General features: G+C 38.2%; 2 protein-coding genes across 3 annotated transcripts; both read left to right on the top strand.

Annotated features, from left to right (window-relative positions):
- The first annotated feature begins 714 nt into the window (after positions 1-714).
- On the top strand, positions 715-8,066 carry LOC113677211 (solute carrier family 60 member 1). The gene is made up of 12 exons (XM_027193980.2): positions 715-1,620; positions 2,894-3,071; positions 3,208-3,225; positions 3,436-3,720; positions 4,194-4,332; positions 4,622-4,749; positions 4,906-4,998; positions 5,434-5,514; positions 5,660-5,807; positions 6,107-6,177; positions 6,779-6,896; positions 7,077-8,066. The coding sequence occupies exons 1-12, from the start codon at positions 1,292-1,294 to the stop codon at positions 7,244-7,246; spliced, it is 1,758 nt and encodes a 585-aa protein (XP_027049781.2). The 5' UTR covers positions 715-1,291; the 3' UTR covers positions 7,247-8,066.
- Positions 8,067-8,948: 882 nt separating this feature from the next.
- LOC113677217 (solute carrier family 60 member 1) lies at positions 8,949-17,706 on the top strand. Of its 2 annotated transcripts, none has more exons than XM_027193984.2 (11): positions 8,949-9,536; positions 12,397-12,580; positions 13,009-13,026; positions 13,704-13,964; positions 14,238-14,373; positions 15,046-15,179; positions 15,308-15,400; positions 15,533-15,613; positions 15,909-16,056; positions 16,465-16,668; positions 17,033-17,706. In XM_027193984.2, the coding sequence occupies exons 1-11, from the start codon at positions 9,235-9,237 to the stop codon at positions 17,140-17,142; spliced, it is 1,671 nt and encodes a 556-aa protein (XP_027049785.2). In that variant the 5' UTR covers positions 8,949-9,234; the 3' UTR covers positions 17,143-17,706. The 2 variants fall into 2 exon arrangements, with proteins under 2 accessions (XP_027049785.2, XP_027049786.2); XM_027193985.2 differs by lacking the exon at positions 8,949-9,536 and adding an exon at positions 11,533-12,107.
- Positions 17,707-17,954: the final 248 nt, after the last annotated feature.

The raw sequence follows: 17,954 nt of genomic DNA, 5'->3' as shown, positions 1-17,954 counted from the left end.
AATATTTACAAATCTGTTTTATCAGTTACAAACATGTTAGCTCCCTGATGGAAATCCACATTAGGAGCGTTCTTGACACCAAAGAGAAAATCGCAATGTTTTGTGTATCGCAAAGTTGGAAATAAATATCTTGCATTTCTACGTAGTTTCGTTTTACTTTTTCATCACCACACTCAACTCCAATCAGATTGAAAAAAAATTGAAGATGACGAAAACACAGTTCTCCTTATCTTTATTTCTGGCTCGGTCCCACTTATGATAAGATTGTTCCTAACAACTCTCTTGTTTGTAGCACTGATTAAAACTTAACTTAGCTACATCGGTAACAATTGGTCAATCTGCAAAATAAGCTAGAAATCCCACACCCTACCGCAGGGAACCGTAATTTCTCCACAGTCACCCACCATGATTTACAGAATCTGAGGTTTCTTTAAATTTGAATATTTTAAATAATTAAGAACTTTCCCGAATAAGATTCAAAGAGATGTTCTGGCTAATTGAGATTTTGAATAATTGAAATGCAATAGATTGAAATTCTTTTTTTCATTATCCATAAAAATGAAGTTTTCTTTTAAAGTATTTCCACTCTGATGTGAAAAAACGAAAAAAAGTGCAGGAAATGTTTTAGAAAATGAAAAGATTTTTACAGTACCGTCTGTATATAAATTTAGTAAAAGTTTAAAACTAAAATGAACCAGTTGGTGGCAATTGTTCATCATTCAAAGATTTTTATTTTAACGAAGTTATTTTCAAGTAGTGTTCTTCGCAAAAGATCTTTTTCATTCCTAAGTTTCAAACACTTTCTGTCTATTAAACTATATCACCTACATATAGAAGTATTCAGAAGGTTTGCAAGAATCAGTCATATCCAACAAATAAATAAAACATGGCGTCATGAATTTTTGATCGGCCGAACCTTGTCGCGAACGATAATTTCGAAATAAAATCTTAGTCTCGTCAAATTCAGGCGAACAATGTAATCATTATAATAGCAAAAATAATGAAAGGTAAACAATGATTTGTTTTAAAGAGTGAATATACTTGGGTGAACTACAGGCGACAAAGCTAATCTCAGAAAATTTTTCATTCACAAGGTTTGTTTGTCTTAAACGGATTTTCTTCGATCCAAATCGTATGACGTCACAAGCTTATATTTCCATTTAATCGAGACAAAATGGAGTGAACAGATTTCCCAGTTTTTTTATGCTTTCCGCTTGTTAGCGAACTGAAGATCTGTGCTTGAAGTCCTCCGGCGTCTCCGCGTAAGACCACAAAAGAATCATCGACCAGTATGTTGGAGAATTTCTTTAAGGGAGAAGTGCCGAGTATTTTTGAAACAACGATAAAGCGAGAGAAAGGTTCGCGATCGGAGGACAACTCACCAACTTCGAGATTAAAGAATTACAGGAACGAAGAGGAATTTCTGCGAAGCGTTAAAGCAACAATATGTTATTGTGGTTCCTTCTGGACTTTTGGAATGGCTGCTGCTGTTATTGGGCCGACATTACTCGAATTGGGCTGTGTTACTAACCGGCCGCTAAATGTGATGAGCTGGGTATTCTTTTCGCAAGCTTTAAGCGCTCTATTTGGTTCAAGCATAGGAGGCTTCTTAGCCGACAGGTATATAAAACCTTTGATTTATTTGATGGTAAATTAAATCAAACTGTCAACAAAAATCAAGTAGTTTCAGAAACTGATTTAAAGTTGGGAATGGTCAAAACTGTTTTTATAACCAAATCAGTACGTAGAGTTCTTTTACACAATCTATTTTAACATCCATTCTTGAACGCATGGGATTAAAAGTTTTTGTCATAAGAATTAATTCAATGAATCCATAAGTCTTCACAGGTTATGAATGTCATAATATATTGCAGATGGAATTTTTCTCTCGAGAAAAATATCTTATTTACTTTGCCAATGTTTGGACCAGTGAGGAAAAAGGTAGAAATGAGTGAGTTATGATCTTAAAATAAATAGTTAGTTTCTTGATATAAAAAAATCCACCTTAAACTAAGCGGTGTGTTAGCATTTTGAGTGAACTGATAGAACTATTTTTAAAAACTTTCAGAAACTACTAAGATTTCACAACATACTAAAATTTGAGCAGATGATAAAATTATTATTTTTCTCCATTTCTAGATGAGACAGTCTTAATTTTTTTGTCTTCCGGCGGCAATTTTATCACTTCTTAAGCACTTTAATGCCATAAATATTTACATCGAATTATGTTTAAACGTTCAACATCATTTTGGATAAATGGGGGAGAAACATGTTTTCATTTTGGACAGCGAATATTACTGGGGTCTGTCCAAAAAATAGCTCAAAAGTCCCCTAGTAAAAAATTGCACTTACCACGCGTCTCAAAAACGTTTAAAAGCATACTTCCCTCTTTTCAGTTCGAAATACTAGCTACAATCGGCAATATTGGTTTTTTACGATCAGAAATGCATGTTGTGTATCATATCAACTGGAAATTGAGATCGAAACTGCGCTCAGGGCATGAGGTGAGCGTTGCAGCTTTAGTAAATCCTGGTATAAATTAGAAAATAACATAAATAACAAAATTGTGCTTTTAATTTCGATGGACTTAATTTCCGGCTCAGCGGTTATACGTTTCTAGAATCTTAATTCACCTGAGAACAAATTATCATAAATTTTATTGCTTAATTTTGTGGTACAGTATTTTATTTGATAAATACACAGAACAGTCTATTTAAAGAATTGATTAGCAAAAAAACATGATTTCATCGTTGAAAAATTCTCGTCGAAAGTGACATTTATTTAAGATATGACTCGAAGCATCGGATCGCTGTCGGTATATTGGGTCAGGTAAGGGGTTAGTGCGCAATTGCTCAGATACCGGCACTGATCTGAAGTTTCTATAAAATTTCAGGTACGACTGCAATATCATACTGCTGTATTGCGTGACGTCTGTAGCAATTTATCTTGCCGTAATCCCAGTGTGTCACGTGTTTGGCGTGATGTTGGCGTTTTTCGCCCTGTTGGGGGTCCACATGGGAGTGATTGATACCGTATCGAATAGTGTCCTCATCAAGATTCACGGGAAAAAGGTTGGTATGCCACTAACGAAAACACTATGGGTGAATCTTTTCTTTTAATATTAAAAAAAGAGTTTCCAAGGAGAAACCAACGCCTTTTTATTCATAATTTTAACATTTCACTCACACCTTTTTTTATCATTTGTAGGTGGCGCCAAGATTGCAGGTAAGCAAAAAAAAAAGATAGCAGTAAGTAGAACCTTCCGTAATATGACAGGGAGTTTAGTTATAATTTAATTAGATGTATATTCTTACCGGAAATTTTTATGACAAAGTGGGGACCGATTGCACACTACAACTTCCCGTCAAACCCATTAGCTACAGCTACTCCTTTCAAGTACAATTTCTCAATTTCTACAACATTTTTTGTCTGCAGTCTCTTCATTTCTTTTACGGCCTGGGGGCACTGGTCAGCCCTGTCATCGCAGAGCCATTTCTGCGGAGCGCATGCTCGGATGGACATTTTAAGACTAACATCTTTGGTTGGACGCTGGAGAATTCGACCCTGGAAAGATTGTCAGAGTACAGCGTTGATGGCTTTCCAGATATCGATGTTAACCTGACAATTCTAAATGAGACCATATCACAGATGATGGGTCCGCGCCACTATCACACAAAGTCTTTTGTTCAATACGCCTACTGGCTGGTAGCGCTTCTTCAGGTCAGTTCAATTGCATGGTCCTTTTGAATTAGCCTGTTTGTCTGGCTTTCCACCTTTCTGTCCGTCAGTCAGTCAGTCTGTCTGTCTTTCAGTCTGTCTTTCTGTCTGCCTATCTGTCTTTCTGTTAATCTGTCTTTATAAATGAGACCATATCACGGATGATGGGTCCACGTCACTATCTCACAAAGGGGATCTTTAGTTGATCCAATACTAAATTCTTTAAGCTAACATCACAAGAACTATATGGTGGACGATAAGGAGAATTACTAAAGAGATCTTGGGAGTTAAAGTTTTAAATATTTGCAAAGGAAAGAATGGCATGGCGAAATATCGGAAACCGACCCGCCCGGTTGACCGGATTCATATGAAGAGGCTCTTAGTCTGTGTCTGACTCACTCTAAGCCCACATATCCAAAAAATTTTAAGTAATGTACTTAACCCACGTTAAAACTTGTTATTCTTTTCTCTTTCAGATTCCCGTGCAGTCAGGTTTGTTTTACCTCATCTACAGGCAGCGATACCTCAGGCGCTGGTCACCTGATATTTTTGCTGGGAGGGTGGTGACTCTTGCCGCTTTGCCTCCTGGGAATAGTGATGAAACAGAAAGTGAAGGTAAAACACATCGATTCTACTCGGGTGGAAGCAGTTTTGATTAAGGAATTGTGTTGCCAAACGGTGCGTGAACATGAGAATCTTTGCTAGCACATTATTTGGTCTTATCAGCATGATATGGCTAACAATAAAGCTCTCAGGTCACCACACAGAAATACGTTAGGATAAATACTACTTTTCGTCGATTTTTTCAACACAGCCGGTCTAACAATTATACCGTGAGGCGTGAATAGCGCAGCGGTGAGCAATAGAGCTTTTTAACACAGTACAGTCTGTTCATCTTTTTTAGATCTACCACAAGTGTTGAAACCTACCGCTGACTCCTCTATTAGATTATCGTTCTGTAGTCTTCCTGCCAAAATACCGCTGGTAACTATCCTCGCTGGCCTGTTGTTATTCCTGTTTGATGGCTTACAGGTATCATGAACAACTCATTCTTCATTATTAAACCGTATTTATGGTAGAAATAACTTGATTGGCTGTTATCATAGCTCAATCGAAAAGTGCTCTTTAACCTAATGTTCAAGTTGTTTTCCCTATAAAAATTCTTATCCTTGTATACCTCTATTTTAGGGCGCATATGGTGGATATTTATACACGTATGCAGTCAAAAGTGAGGTGCACATGACTCCAAGTCACGCTGCGTACCTTAATTCGTTATTCTGGGTATGCAATCAGACTTTTGATATGGTGCTCAGTAGTATAATTTGAATAGTGTTGCAGGAATTTTATCAGAGATAAAATAATAATTTGAGAGATAAAAATAAGGCAAATTTGAAAACTGTATAGTTGAATTTGCGCGGTATAAATAAATGTTATTAGATAAACAATTAGAAAGCTCACGAATAACATGTCATATATTTCAGTATCCCAACGTTTTCCCTTTCAATTTCTTAACAGTTTAAATCTCTGTAGTGATTAATTTTTAACACTTTTCCTTACAGTTTTAAAACATGATTGATCAATAAGGTCCTTAAAACATCTTGATCATTAAACCCCTTCAACCGATTGACATAGAAATTTATAAAAGTTAAATTGAAGAATTATCTTATTAATATTATTAATTTGATACTTATAGTTCATCATAATTTTTTCATTTAGTGTTCCTTTGCCGCTGGAAGATTTATTTCTATCGTCGTTTCTGTTTTTCTAGTACCGGATAAAATGCTTTTTGTTAATCTGGTAAGTGGAGAGAATACCAAAGAACCTAATATCTGAAGAAAAATAATTGTTTTACTTCCTCTCACCATAAATAGCAATTTTCCTCTCTATAGTGAATTTCCTATTCAAAGCAAAACTTTTAATTTGAGTATTATTCACCTTTCAGTTTGGATGCTTTACGGCAATATCCTTCATGTTGTATCTGCACGATGTGTCTTTAGCATTATGGATCGGTAGCGGGGCGTTTGGCTTGTTTATGAGTTCTGTATTTCCTTCCACTCTGTCTATGGCTGAACACTACATTGACGTCACAGGTACAACAGCTGTCACCATAGTAACTGCTCCAATGTCCTGAATGATATGATAGGCTGAACAAAACACGCAGTTTGATTGGTTCTTACTTATGATCTTTCGGAGGATAGGCGCATAGATGACGTCACCACTTTTTTCTTTTCTCATCAAATTTTGACGTCATTTGTTATCTATTACTGACCAGACACCCGAAAACATAAAATCTATTTGCTAAACAGCTAAGATGGAATTCTTTTAAAAAAAACTTCCCTCCTCCGGTGCTACAGCTGACAACAACACTCACGTTATCTTTTTTTCTTAGGATCCATAACTAGCATCCTAATTGTTAGTTCTGCAACAGGAGAGATGGTATTTCCTTTACTCATCGGAAAGGTGATCATAATTTCTCTTGAAAGCAGATACACACAAGTTTAGATAATATATAAATAAGCCTAATATCTTATAAGCTTAGAATTTGTCAACAGCGTAGGCAGAGAAAAACTCTGAGTACCGTGACAGGATTGAAACTGCAGCTGAAAATATTCCGATTTTGTCATCTAAAGAGAACTCTTTGGTCAGTGCATTGAGTTTATATTAGACAAATGTCTTTTATACTGCTAGGATTAGTGTTGAAAGCGTCTTCAGTGCGAAAATTATTAGAAAGATAGATAATTTTGAGTAGGTCGTCGAATAAAGACAGACTTTCAATGTTTGCCTCGGGTAGGGAACAAAGTTTGATTTTTTTATGAAGGGGTAAGTTTCTAAAGAAACTGTGGTGCTGCGTCGGTGGGAGAGTATTAGATGTTCTTAAAGTATATTGTTAAAAACGCACACAGCGTTAGCAAATATCACATACACTCTGAACGAGTGCAAGTGTCCGAGGACTATAAAACTGACTTTAAATTGCTTACTGACCATTAACCTTAAACAAAAAATCTTTGTGGAGCCCGGTTCCCCAATAAAGTCTCACTGATGGCTGTCTTTTCCGTTCCAGGCGTTCCCGCGGAAAGGACCACTCTCTTTCCTCGTGATTGGCTTCTTGGTTTGTACTTTCGCCCTTCTTGTTTTTCTGACTTTGCGCGTGACTGCTAAGGCTCAGATCAACCAATCAGGTAGGCGAAAACTGTGACCTACTCTACTCCAGTAAACGATTTTTTAGAGGTTATAATATGATGTAATAATTTGGAATAGTTTGAAGTTCGTGCAAGATCTGGAAATTATATTCAAAATGTAATTTCGTAGATGGAGATTCGCTTGAATAGAGAACTCATTAACCTTTTCCCTTTGTCCAGTGCATGATCTCTATCGTGTCGCAGTCAATCGCCTTTGCCGTTGTAACCAGGCCTGTGACGATTGTGAATACACCCCGCTGGTTACGTGTGACGAAGAAAATGAAGAGGCTGGGAACGACGAGCTAATGAGAGGCGAGACAGCACATAGAGTTGTGGAGCTTCAAAGTTGACCTATCGCACCTGCCCGGATGAGATATCTTCTGTTTTATATTTCTCCTTCTGAATTACTTAGTCCAGTTAAACTAAAGATGGTTTCAATGATTTTGTTCGAAAGGGCTTCTCTCCAAAAGCATTCCAACAAAATTTACAGCAAGAACAGTATGAGTACGAAATTTGACGGCAAATTTTCAGAAAAATATTGAGATGACAAGTATCTCAAAAACAATCTATTCATTGTTTGTCAACAAAAAAGCTGATATAATTATTCCTGGTGGGGATAAGCAGGGGGTTTTTCATATTTCTCCTTCTGAATAATTTAATCCAGTTAAACAAAAGATAGTTTCAATGATTTTGTTCAAAAGGGCTTCTCTCCATAAGCACTCCAACAAAATTTATAGCAAAAACATTGTGAGTAAGAAATTTGAAATTTTTGTCAGCAAAAAGGCTGGCACAATTATTCCTGGTGAGGAGAAGCAGGGTGTTTTTTGTATTTTCATCTTTTTTTCTGAAATTAATAACAAAGTGATTTTCCTTCATCCTTTAACAATCAACAGTCAAGTGCAAACCATTGAAAAAAGTGGAGAACTAATTTTTCTTATCATCTCCTTAGTCCTATTGGGAGCAGGGTGAGTTTTTAGCGGTGTTGTCCTCGAGAATGCCGTTTTCTGAAATATTTTGAAATTTATTTTCTTTGGGACATTTCTTGCAAAATGGTTGCTTGGGGAAAACGTGTTCAGTGCTCTGATTAGTTAGCTATTATAAATTGTAAATATGTGTCAAAAATTATGAGGTGATTGATGGAATCAACAATAAAAGCGTTTTGAAGTTTTCCTTTCTGTTCTCTACATTTACAAACAACACGCTCACCTAGCGCGGATCACTTCCGCATTGGACGAGTACTTCCGGTTTAGTTGGAATCAACTTCCGTTTATTCTCTGGTTGCAACACAACACATAGCGTTCTCGCTTGGTAACTCGTGACTTTATTATTTGTGACACTTCCTGTTAGTGAATATGAAGATTGACCATACGCATCGTTTTTTTTTTTAAACAAAGAGATTTTTTTTAAAGTTTAGTTTTAATCTTGGTGGTGGCAATGTGTTCACTATTTCAAGGAAAATTTTGCAATGGAACTTCTATTATCGTAGAGTTCTTACGCCAAATTTTAAGACATAAGGATCAGTCAGACTTACCATTTCTCTCATTTTGTTGAGGGGATAAACTTTAAATTACCGGTTTTTTGTATCAGAAAGAAAAAGTTATGCTTAAAACAATTACATCTCAAATTCGGGGGACGCAAGTTCATGAAAATCAGAAAATCTGATGTCGCAGATTCTCCTCCAGAATTTAAGCAAGGTCATTAGCAGGTTGTTGTTTATGTTAAAGTCAAAATTGTTTTTATCACCCAACCAATTAAATTTCTACTTTTCCTTCTTCGCTCACAAAGAAAAAATGATTAAAAGTAAAACAGCCACCCGAATTTAAAAAATTGCTGCGCTCTTTGAAAAGTTTAATTTGCCTTTAAACTCTAAGATATTGGAGTTTTAAGAAAAATTTTATCAGCGATTTTTGAGGAATTTGCTTCATCTTAGAGAAAAAAATGTTTGTCTTTCAATCTCCTGCTCGCCTCCCACTTTTTGTTTAAAAACACACGTACCTTAAGTACATGCAACAAGTGGAGCGTTATGAATTATTTAAGAACAGCCACCGACCGCCAAAAGTCAGCCATATTTGAAAAAAATATTCTCCTAACATCATGGGAAAGCGGTTAGAACATACTGCAATAGTTTTCTCTTGAGAAAAAGCAGCGGATTTTTGCTCTTGTTTTAACTGCTTAGAATTTTTCCTTTGATGAAGAGAAAGCAAGTTTATTTTGTAGAATTTTATCTGTTTCTCAAGTCCTAAACAACTTTACGTTTGGCTTCAAATATGAAACGACCGTTGCTGTGCTTTTAAACGTTGGCGTCCATTGTCTTCACACATGACGAGGGAAAGACGGTATGAGTTTTATTCATCTTCTTGGCTTGACTATTGCTCAAGAACGAGCCTCAAGGAATGAAAAACAAACCGATGGAAATCGCTCAAACGAAAGCAGAGCTGATTTATCACGCCGTGTGTTTATAACTGCGTTGTACTGTGGCTGTTTTTTCTCCTTCGGGACGACAATGGCAATTCTAGGACCAACTTTGATCGAATTAGGACACTTGGTTCATCATGGATTGGACATGATGAGCTGGTTGTTTTTTACGCAGGCGGCTTATGCTTTGCTCGGAGCAAGTGTAGCTGGGATCATGTTGGACAGGTAACACGCTGTAAAATGTCAGTCCTATTGAGGTGCTAGATACCTTTATATAGCTCTTAAAATTTATCTCTTTTCCTATAACCCATTTATTTTTCTGTAAACTTTAAACCGTGAATATTCAGTCAAATCGTCGATTGCAATATGGCGCGGTCATGGCAAGCTATTTTCGTGTTGCAACCTGTTTGTTATGATTTATCTATTCGAGCGATTTAGACAAGTTGAAGTCTCATTAGGAGATTTTCGTCAAATTGAATTAATAACTGTCGAGGTTTTGGTTACTCGAGTTATCACTAATTGGTATTGACTTTTCTATTCTTGTACCACTTGAAAAATCGCATACACGCCTACTTACAACCGCGTCCATGTGAGTCCCCTGATGCATTGCGAGCAGTGCAATAATGTTAACTCAGATCGCACAAAAAGCTTACTTTCTGATGATAAAATCGTATAGAATTGTTAAACAATAGACCGCCGCACTTTCAATCGGCTCATTGGCGTAATAACCCAAGCGGGATGTGGGTAGAACATCAGAACAGTTTGTAACTCACGAGCGAGTTATTTACAAACTGTTAGGTTTTTCAAAACCGGTATCGCAGCTAACTAGGACTTTAACGACTTTAAAGTCTTTTTGACTTCCACAGCCTGTCTACTTAGGGCTTATAAACAAATAGATCGTGGAACCCTCACCAGTGTCGTCTTAAAACAGGGTGTCCGCCTACTACAGTTACGCAACAATAACAAGATTGATGTTTCAATCTGATTCAGCTTCAACCACGTACATCGTTGACTTCTGCACTTAAACAATCATTTTGATACTTTGTCTACCTCTCAGTTCTTATGAAAGGTCGCTGATGAAGGAGGTCCATAGCTAAGAAAATTGGTTATATAGAGTTTTGAGACACAGAAGTGACGTTTCGCTTGTTGGTTCAACAGGTGTTATCGAATTCGAATCTATCTAGTTCTCTTCTTAAATTTTGTTCAAGTTGACTGACCTCAATTTTAAAACCGTACAGTTCCTCTCAAATATTCGAAATTTCAAACGAAACCTCTTGAAGCCTCCATTCAACATAGGATTTACACGTTTGCTTCATAACGATTCCCGTTGGGCAAATATTTGTTTTACCTTAAGTATAAAAAAGAGTCAACCTTTCCTTCTGTCGATGTTTCAGCCTTGCTTGGAGTGAAAATCTAAGCAGAGGGAAGCTGACAACAAGAAGCATTATCTAAGTTTTATTGTGCGTTGTGGGGTTCCCTGCGTTCAAAGTTTATTCATGCATATTATTCACGATTACTTCGTGTCAACACGCTTGACTTGATCACAGACACAAGAGTAACAGCCAAACTATCAAATGATAACTTCAACTTCATTAGAATGCAAAAAGTGACTGTGGCTTATGAACACTACTCATTTCTTAAATGGCTTTAAACTTTTCATCTGCTCAGAAAAATCAGCCCAGCGAAGATGCATATTTCTGGTGGTAATATTTAGGCTGTAGAGTGATTCATATGACTGCCTTTAAGGAGATCATCCATAAAAGGGTTGTTCTGTTTACCTGCTTGCGACAGGTGCATGTCAAAAAATAACAGAAAGAAAGAAAAAAAAGGGGGGGTTGCATGGTAAAAGCGACCCCCTTTATAGGGAGAGGGCGACACAAGATGATAATAAGGCAATGCAACCTGCCTTGCCCCCAGTTGTATATAACACTTATTATACAACCCTTTCCTTCCCCCCCTCCCCCTCGACAGGAAACTCTCCCCTCGGCCAACATGGTTTAATAGTTAATAGTTTCACTGTTTCTGATGATTTATCTGTAAACAAACACGGATTTGTTTACCATATCGCGGTATAGACTTTGCAATTTGAAAGAAACTTTCGGCTATCAAGTGGGGAAAGAAACGACGCGAAAGGAAACTTTGGCAAAAAAGCCGGTTTTTTCTCCTTCCTGAAAAGGGTGACGACAGTGTCAAGAAGGACAATTTAACCTGCCACCCATTTAGTTCGATGATCAACTTGGTGTATAGGAAAACAAATCGTTGTGTCTACAGGCCTCACATTTAACACCAAAATAACTTTAAAACACAGCAAAAAGTAACAATTTCTAACAACGGGAGAACACGACTAAGTCGCGAGACACTAAGGCTGCGAGACACCTCTGGATCGAGCTTACCTTATTTTTAAAACGATATCTCTCAAGTCATGAAGCCATAAAGTTGGAATTTTGCAGTGAAAGAATTAAGTCACTGGTTTCCGAGTTGATCCCAAGAGAAAGATATGCTTCGGCAAGTGATTTTTCCAGTGATATGGATGAGGATCAAATCTTACGCGGATCAAGTGGAAGATTTACGAAGATACTTCTCTCCGCACTGCAAATCTATTTGTGCCCATTTTCTGTACTTCAGCACGTTTTTTATGTTTGGTATGTCGGTGGGAATGGCAGGACCAACGCTTACAGACTATTTGATATCGTTTTTTACAAATATTGACATTATTGACGCCTTAAGTTGGCTTTTATTTACGCAGTCTACTTTTCGCTTTGTGGGCGCCATTGTTGCAGGTACCCTTATTGACAGGTATAACCCGTTTGTCGGCTTTTTCATTCCTTTTTTACCATAGACTAGTGTCTTCATTCTAAAGAAACCTCTGTTCAAGGGACACTTATTCTGGTACCCAATGCGCCCCCAAATGGAGGTTCCATTTCTTAATCTTTACGTGTTTCATTTCCATGTAAGAGATAACTCTTGTCAGTGTACACTGCCCCCTGCCTCGAGCTCCTTCCGTGAATACCGATTCCATAAACAAATGTTGACCTTCGGGTTTCAAATATTTTATTTAACGTTATTTCATTTCTTTCCATCTCAGATACGACTTCAATCGTAACCTTCTCCTTTTGTGTTTTCTGTTGCTGAACGCGATCTTCTTAGCGGTGATTCCCATATGTCGGACGTTGTGGCTTCTGATCCTATCAACAGCAGCTGCGGGCTTTTCTGTGGGAATCTTAGACACTGCTACTAATGTTCAGCTCATTGCAATTCATGGGAAAAAGGTAAAGAAGGAAGATTACTTGAGCTGTTTTGTAATCCTGAACGTTTTTGTAGTGCAGCTTAGGTCACTATGATTAGCGCTCCGGAGTTTGGATCAAAGAATCTGGTTCGATTCCCAGCCAGGGTCATTGTGTTATGTTCTTAAGCAAAACGCCTCACTCTAACAATGCCTGTTTCAATTCAAGATTATGTAGACGAGTACTGGCGAACTGTTGGGGAAATCAGACAAAATACCAAAGTAGGGGAGGGGGGCACGGTAGCAGTGATGTACTAACATCCCATGCAGGGGATGGGCGAGTAGCAATACCTCTGGTCACTTCAAGTTTTTATGTTTAACCATATCAATACTGTGTATCTATACATATCGATACTTGTTCTATATTCTGCAAAAAAACAATTTAACCTTTCTTTTATTTCATTTTCCCCAAAGGTTTCTCCATATCTACAGGTGAGTCGAATCATCTTTCACCCTCCTTTGTTGTACTTGACTTTGAGGTATCTACACCAGAAGTCAGTTTATCACTAGTCATCACTTTTTTTTTATAAAACAAGATGTCTTTGGTAACCAAAGTTTGTAACTGAGACAAGAGCGCCTGGCTTTGTCAACTGACTTAATATTGTAAATTGGCCACCGCAGAGAGTGTCTAAAGCTGACGTTTCAGGTGTCAACCCTTCGCCATTTGCTGTAACGAAGGGCTTATGCTAAAAACATTAGCTGTAGAAACTCTTTACCATGGCCTGTTTACAATATCAACTGAGTTGATGAAACAGATCATCTTAAAAATCATCTGACGCAGCACCACAGTTTCCCTATAAATTTTCCCCCTTTTTTGCTTTTAAGAAAGTTCCGTAATCGTGATTGCAGCGCTTTTAAATAAATTTAAGATTAAAGCAAAATAATTGCGCCAAAAACTTTATCCTCGGCCAGTTAAATCCACGTCTACCAAAAAGTTCTTTAACCTCTATCGGGGAATTTTGTTTGTTCGATAAGATTACTTTCATCTTTGAGCCCTCTTGCTTCATCCTAACTCCATCTCTCTGCAACTTCGTTTACATTCAATTCAGAAGTTGGACGGTGGACACTTTTGGAAATTTCAAACTGGTACAACTCCTTTATTTTCGCAGGCTCTGTACTTCTCCTACGGTTTTGGCGCGTTTGTGAGCCCACTTATCGCAGAGCCCTTTCTCAGCGGAAGTCCCCATCCAGATCTTGGGCTGCCGGCAGCCAAAAGGGGGAATCCGCTGCCCTACGGTGGGATGGGACATCGCAGTCATCATAAGTTATCCCACAGACCTACCAACCATATGAGAGACACATTTAGCACTGGATCTGAGGAATACAAAAGCGAGGTCCAAGTAGCATACTGGATTATAGCTTTAGCACATGTGAGTTTATTTGCTTAAAATGATATTTATCCTTTCCAATTTGGTCAGACAAGCGAAATGAGGAAAAAATGAGGTAGATGAAGGTTTTAGTAGGCCTGGGAAGAGACTCGCCTATCGCCCTCAGGTCCGCGCAGTTTTAACGGAACCTTTTGGCTTATCGGCAAAGAAATAAAGAGAAAAAAGAGCTGACGTGCAACCGAAAATCATGAAGGAACGATATAGGATCTAATAACAATTTGCACAATAAAACTTTTTTTTTTTCTTTCGTTGTAGTTGCCAGTGGTAGTAGGTCTTGCATATATTGTCATCGCGGACAAGTGGGCGGAGCATAAGTTAAGACAAACAGCTGTCGAGGCCAAGGCAGAAAAAGAGCGCAGAAGCTCGGATATCCCGGATGCAGAAATACAAGGTGCTGTAGAAAACCGGTTCTTTAATTATGCGTCTGAGAATGACTGATCAAACATAGAAAGAGAAGTTTTCATCACAAATGGCCAATATGAATTTAAAGAATGAACAAGTAAATTGCATGAAGCGTGGAAAAACGCGTATGATCAAGTCGTTACCGATTTTTATCTTGGATCTGAGGGACCAGTTATAATTTACCGTCTGCGGGAGGGGAGGGTCCCCTATTTCTTTATCCCATTCCCCGTCTCTCTCTTCCCCTCTTCCCTCCTTTAGGAGTCCAGCTTCTCAGATCACGGTTGTCTGACAGGGTCAGTTATTCACGTTGCATTGTTAGAATATAGAAAACTTTATTGCATCTCTTTTGAAAACACATGTGATCCTTGCGTTCTGATTGGCTCCAAGCGGTGCGATTTGTACCTATTCGATGAATCTTTTATTCGGTATTAATTTAACGATGAGGATCACCCTCTCAACCAACGAGCGCTCACATATTAGTTGAAGGGAGTTTTCTAAATCAAATACGGAGGGTAATGGGGCAAAAAAAACGCAACCCTGGGTTACTTTCGACGCTTAACTGAAATTTTTTTATAAAATGAGGTGTTTGCAGTTTTTTACCCTTCCCTCTTTCCGCACTGCTAAGTTAGAATCGAATACAACCATCTTTTATTCCTCTTAGGAGTTACAACAAAAGTTCACCTCGACAAAGAGACTCTCAAGAAACCGGGTCTATGTGATAATCCAAACAAAACACAAGTTCTGTGCATTACATTCTGGACTTCATTTCTAGTTTTTCTTTACGATGGAATGCAGGTGAAACATTTTTCAATTGTTTTAGTAAATATAAGGTCATTCAGGAAGTAGTAAGAAATTGATCAAAGATATATTAAGAAAAAGTAACATCGTCATACTCATATTATACTTGAATTTTGTTTTGTCAGGGGTCCTATGGGGGATATGTTTATACTTACGCAGTGAAGAGCTCATTACGAATGACGTCAGCTCAGGGTGCTTTTCTTACTTCTGTGTTTTGGGTGAGTTCTGACCGTTTGTTAGCCAGGGACCTAGGACCCATTTCTCGAAAGTCCCGATAACTGCCGTATCTTAAAATCTATATTTCAAGTTTCAAGTCTGACAATTATTTAAAATGTTCATGTTGTTTTCAGGGATCCCTGGCATTAGGTCGTCTCGTATCCATACCTATAGCTTTGTTTTTGTCTCCAGCTGTTATGCTTCTGGTAGATTTGGTAAGTTCTCTTTTATCTTTATTCTACCATTTGATAGATGTAAGACCTTAGAAAAAAATGTCTAGACTGAACTCAGAGAGGTACTGGGTCGAGTGTTAAATTTCAACTGAAGATGATCCTCTCTTTTCTTTCTCTGAAGAAGTAATTTAACGATACATTTTGAAATATTTTTGATAACTACGCTATTCAGGATCGTCATAACTACTAAAACACTTAGGGGCGATTTCGCTCAGATGCACGGCGAAATGACTTGAAATGACTGACTATATGAAGTCATAGTTTGGTTCTCTTTCAGATTGGCTGTTTAGTTTCAAGTTTGTTAATGTTAGTCTTCAGAGCAAGCGAGTCTGCGCTTTGGATGGGAACTAGTACATTTGGTCTTTTTATGAGTAACGTGTTTCCAACAAGTGTGGCATTAGCAGAGCAGTATTTCAATGTCACAGGTTTGTTAATTACTAATGAACTTGGTCTAGTTCCCTGTCAACAACTTACGCAACGCCTGAGGTCACTGTGAAACTCCGAGAATTTCGCTAGCTTCCCTATAATCATCTCGTTCGTCGCTCGTACTAATTGGTTTACAGAAGTGCGCGAGAACTGGGGACTAGTTATACGGGCACAAAGCGGCAAAGCGGGGGCCAAGGGGGGAGTGGGGGGGGGGGACGGGAAAGTGGGAATGAGAGACACCTTTGCATCCTCTAACTGCATGTCTTTCCCTTCTCGCCACTACAATTTATCTCTGTTATTCTAACTTCGTATGAAATAATTTCGGCCCACAGCTAATGATTATGGACATGTTTGCAATATGTCCTATCCCAACTAAGTTCTGTTTTCTCAATTGTTGTGATTTTCAGGTACGGTGACCTGCATGTTTGTTGTTAGCGCAGCCATAGGTGAGATGATAATTCCACTCATTGTGGGCAAGGTCTTTGACTACGTTGGTCCAATCAGCTTCTTAGCCGAGGGATGCATCCTGTGTTTCGCGGCATTTGGAGCTTATTTAGCTGTACTAATATTAGGAAAAGGGGCGGCCTCTCACGATGTCTCCAGGAGAGAAGGTGAGGAAGTCTTATAGCTCAGGTCTTTGCAGTGAAACGGAGGTAACTAGCCTTGCACTTGTTATTGTATTCCCTAATCAATTATGGACAAGGTCGGCTTTCGTTACAACAGCTCACTGGCTGGAGGCGAAAGTAATAATTCTCGTCATTGATTGGATGCTAATCCATTTCAGCATAGAAACCAATCATTGTTTATCGCCGGGGTAGGGGGAGAGGGTAATTGATGACCGGTTTCTTCGCCCTGTACCCGAGGCAGCCGTTGAGAAAAGGTTCGATTCTACTTTTTAAATTCTTCAGGGCCTACCTTGAGATATTATGTTTTTGTTGACTGTAGTTGGAATAAACTTGCTGTTATCTGTCTTAGTGCTCGGAGAAGGAAAAGATGGCTGTGAGGAAGATGAAGAAAAGCCTGTGGGGGAAACAGAACAAGATTCTGATCAACTTATTTCTAAAGATAAATCGCCAAATAGATGACATGATGTATGGACGAAGAAGCGAGATGAAAAAGAGAGAAGCTTAGGGACAATCTATAAGTAACACAGGCTATCCGGCTTCGTACCCAACTTCCTACGTTTGTAGTTGGCCGTGGGATATCTGGGGGCGAATCGACAAAAATCGTCGTCATTTGTTGACGTCAAATGAAATGCCATGATAGGTACCGTTCCTCTTTTCCCGTAATCCCGCGTGGAGTCTGGGAAACGAGGCGCACCTCGTTTAAACAAAGCACATTTGCAAGGAAGAAAGTGGTTAGAGGAAAATTCAAAACTTTTTGCTGCGTATCTTTTTAACTATGAATAACAATGTTCGGCTTTTAACCTTCCGTATATCTCCTTGCCTCCAGAAAGGCTGAAATTACTCTGTTGCCAGGTCCATTGTCACGTCTAGTTTCGACAATTTAGACGGAAGGCTTTGCAATGATTATCATCTATTACCTAAGTAGACTAAGGCTTATTAAAGATATGAAATAATTTTGTACAAAGTGTCAATAGTTTTGTACTCACCACAAGAATTAAAATAAACTAAATCTTAATCTGGCAATGCGTTTGACACATCCTTGGAAGTTGCATAATTTTTTGTCGAGTAACGTTTCAAGATCTTACCGTCTCCTTCCGAGAGGGTTGAGTTAAGGCCCTTACTATTTTACAAGGTCTCATTGATTTCTACAAATTTATGACGGGAGACTAATTAAAGATGGGGCTCTTTGAAAAATACTTTAACTCAGACTTAAAAGACAACCCTTTTTTTTCTGAACTTTTGTCAAGCTGTATTGAGTACAGTGCAAAATA

The sequence above is a fragment of the Pocillopora damicornis genome, chromosome 5, assembly GCF_964200805.1.
Source record: "Pocillopora damicornis chromosome 5, jaPocDami1.2, whole genome shotgun sequence".
In the NCBI taxonomy this organism is placed as follows: Eukaryota; Metazoa; Cnidaria; class Anthozoa; order Scleractinia; family Pocilloporidae; genus Pocillopora; species Pocillopora damicornis.
This window is presented reverse-complemented; position numbering and strand designations above follow the sequence as displayed.

What these genes read in the sequence shown, in the direction of transcription:
- LOC113677211 (XM_027193980.2), top strand. Translation starts at nt 1,292, where the DNA reads ATGTTGGAGAATTTCTTTAAGGGAGAAGTGCCGAGTATTTTTGAAACA. An exon ending in TGATGAAACAGAAAGTGAAG is followed by an intron (nt 4,333 to 4,621) that starts GTAAAACACATC and finishes CATCTTTTTTAG; the next exon opens with ATCTACCACAAGTGTTGAAA. An exon ending in GGCTCAGATCAACCAATCAG is followed by an intron (nt 6,897 to 7,076) that starts GTAGGCGAAAAC and finishes CCCTTTGTCCAG; the next exon opens with TGCATGATCTCTATCGTGTC.
- LOC113677217 (XM_027193984.2), top strand. Translation starts at nt 9,235, where the DNA reads ATGAGTTTTATTCATCTTCTTGGCTTGACTATTGCTCAAGAACGAGCC. An exon ending in CCCGGATGCAGAAATACAAG is followed by an intron (nt 14,374 to 15,045) that starts GTGCTGTAGAAA and finishes TATTCCTCTTAG; the next exon opens with GAGTTACAACAAAAGTTCAC. An exon ending in GCAGTATTTCAATGTCACAG is followed by an intron (nt 16,057 to 16,464) that starts GTTTGTTAATTA and finishes TGTGATTTTCAG; the next exon opens with GTACGGTGACCTGCATGTTT.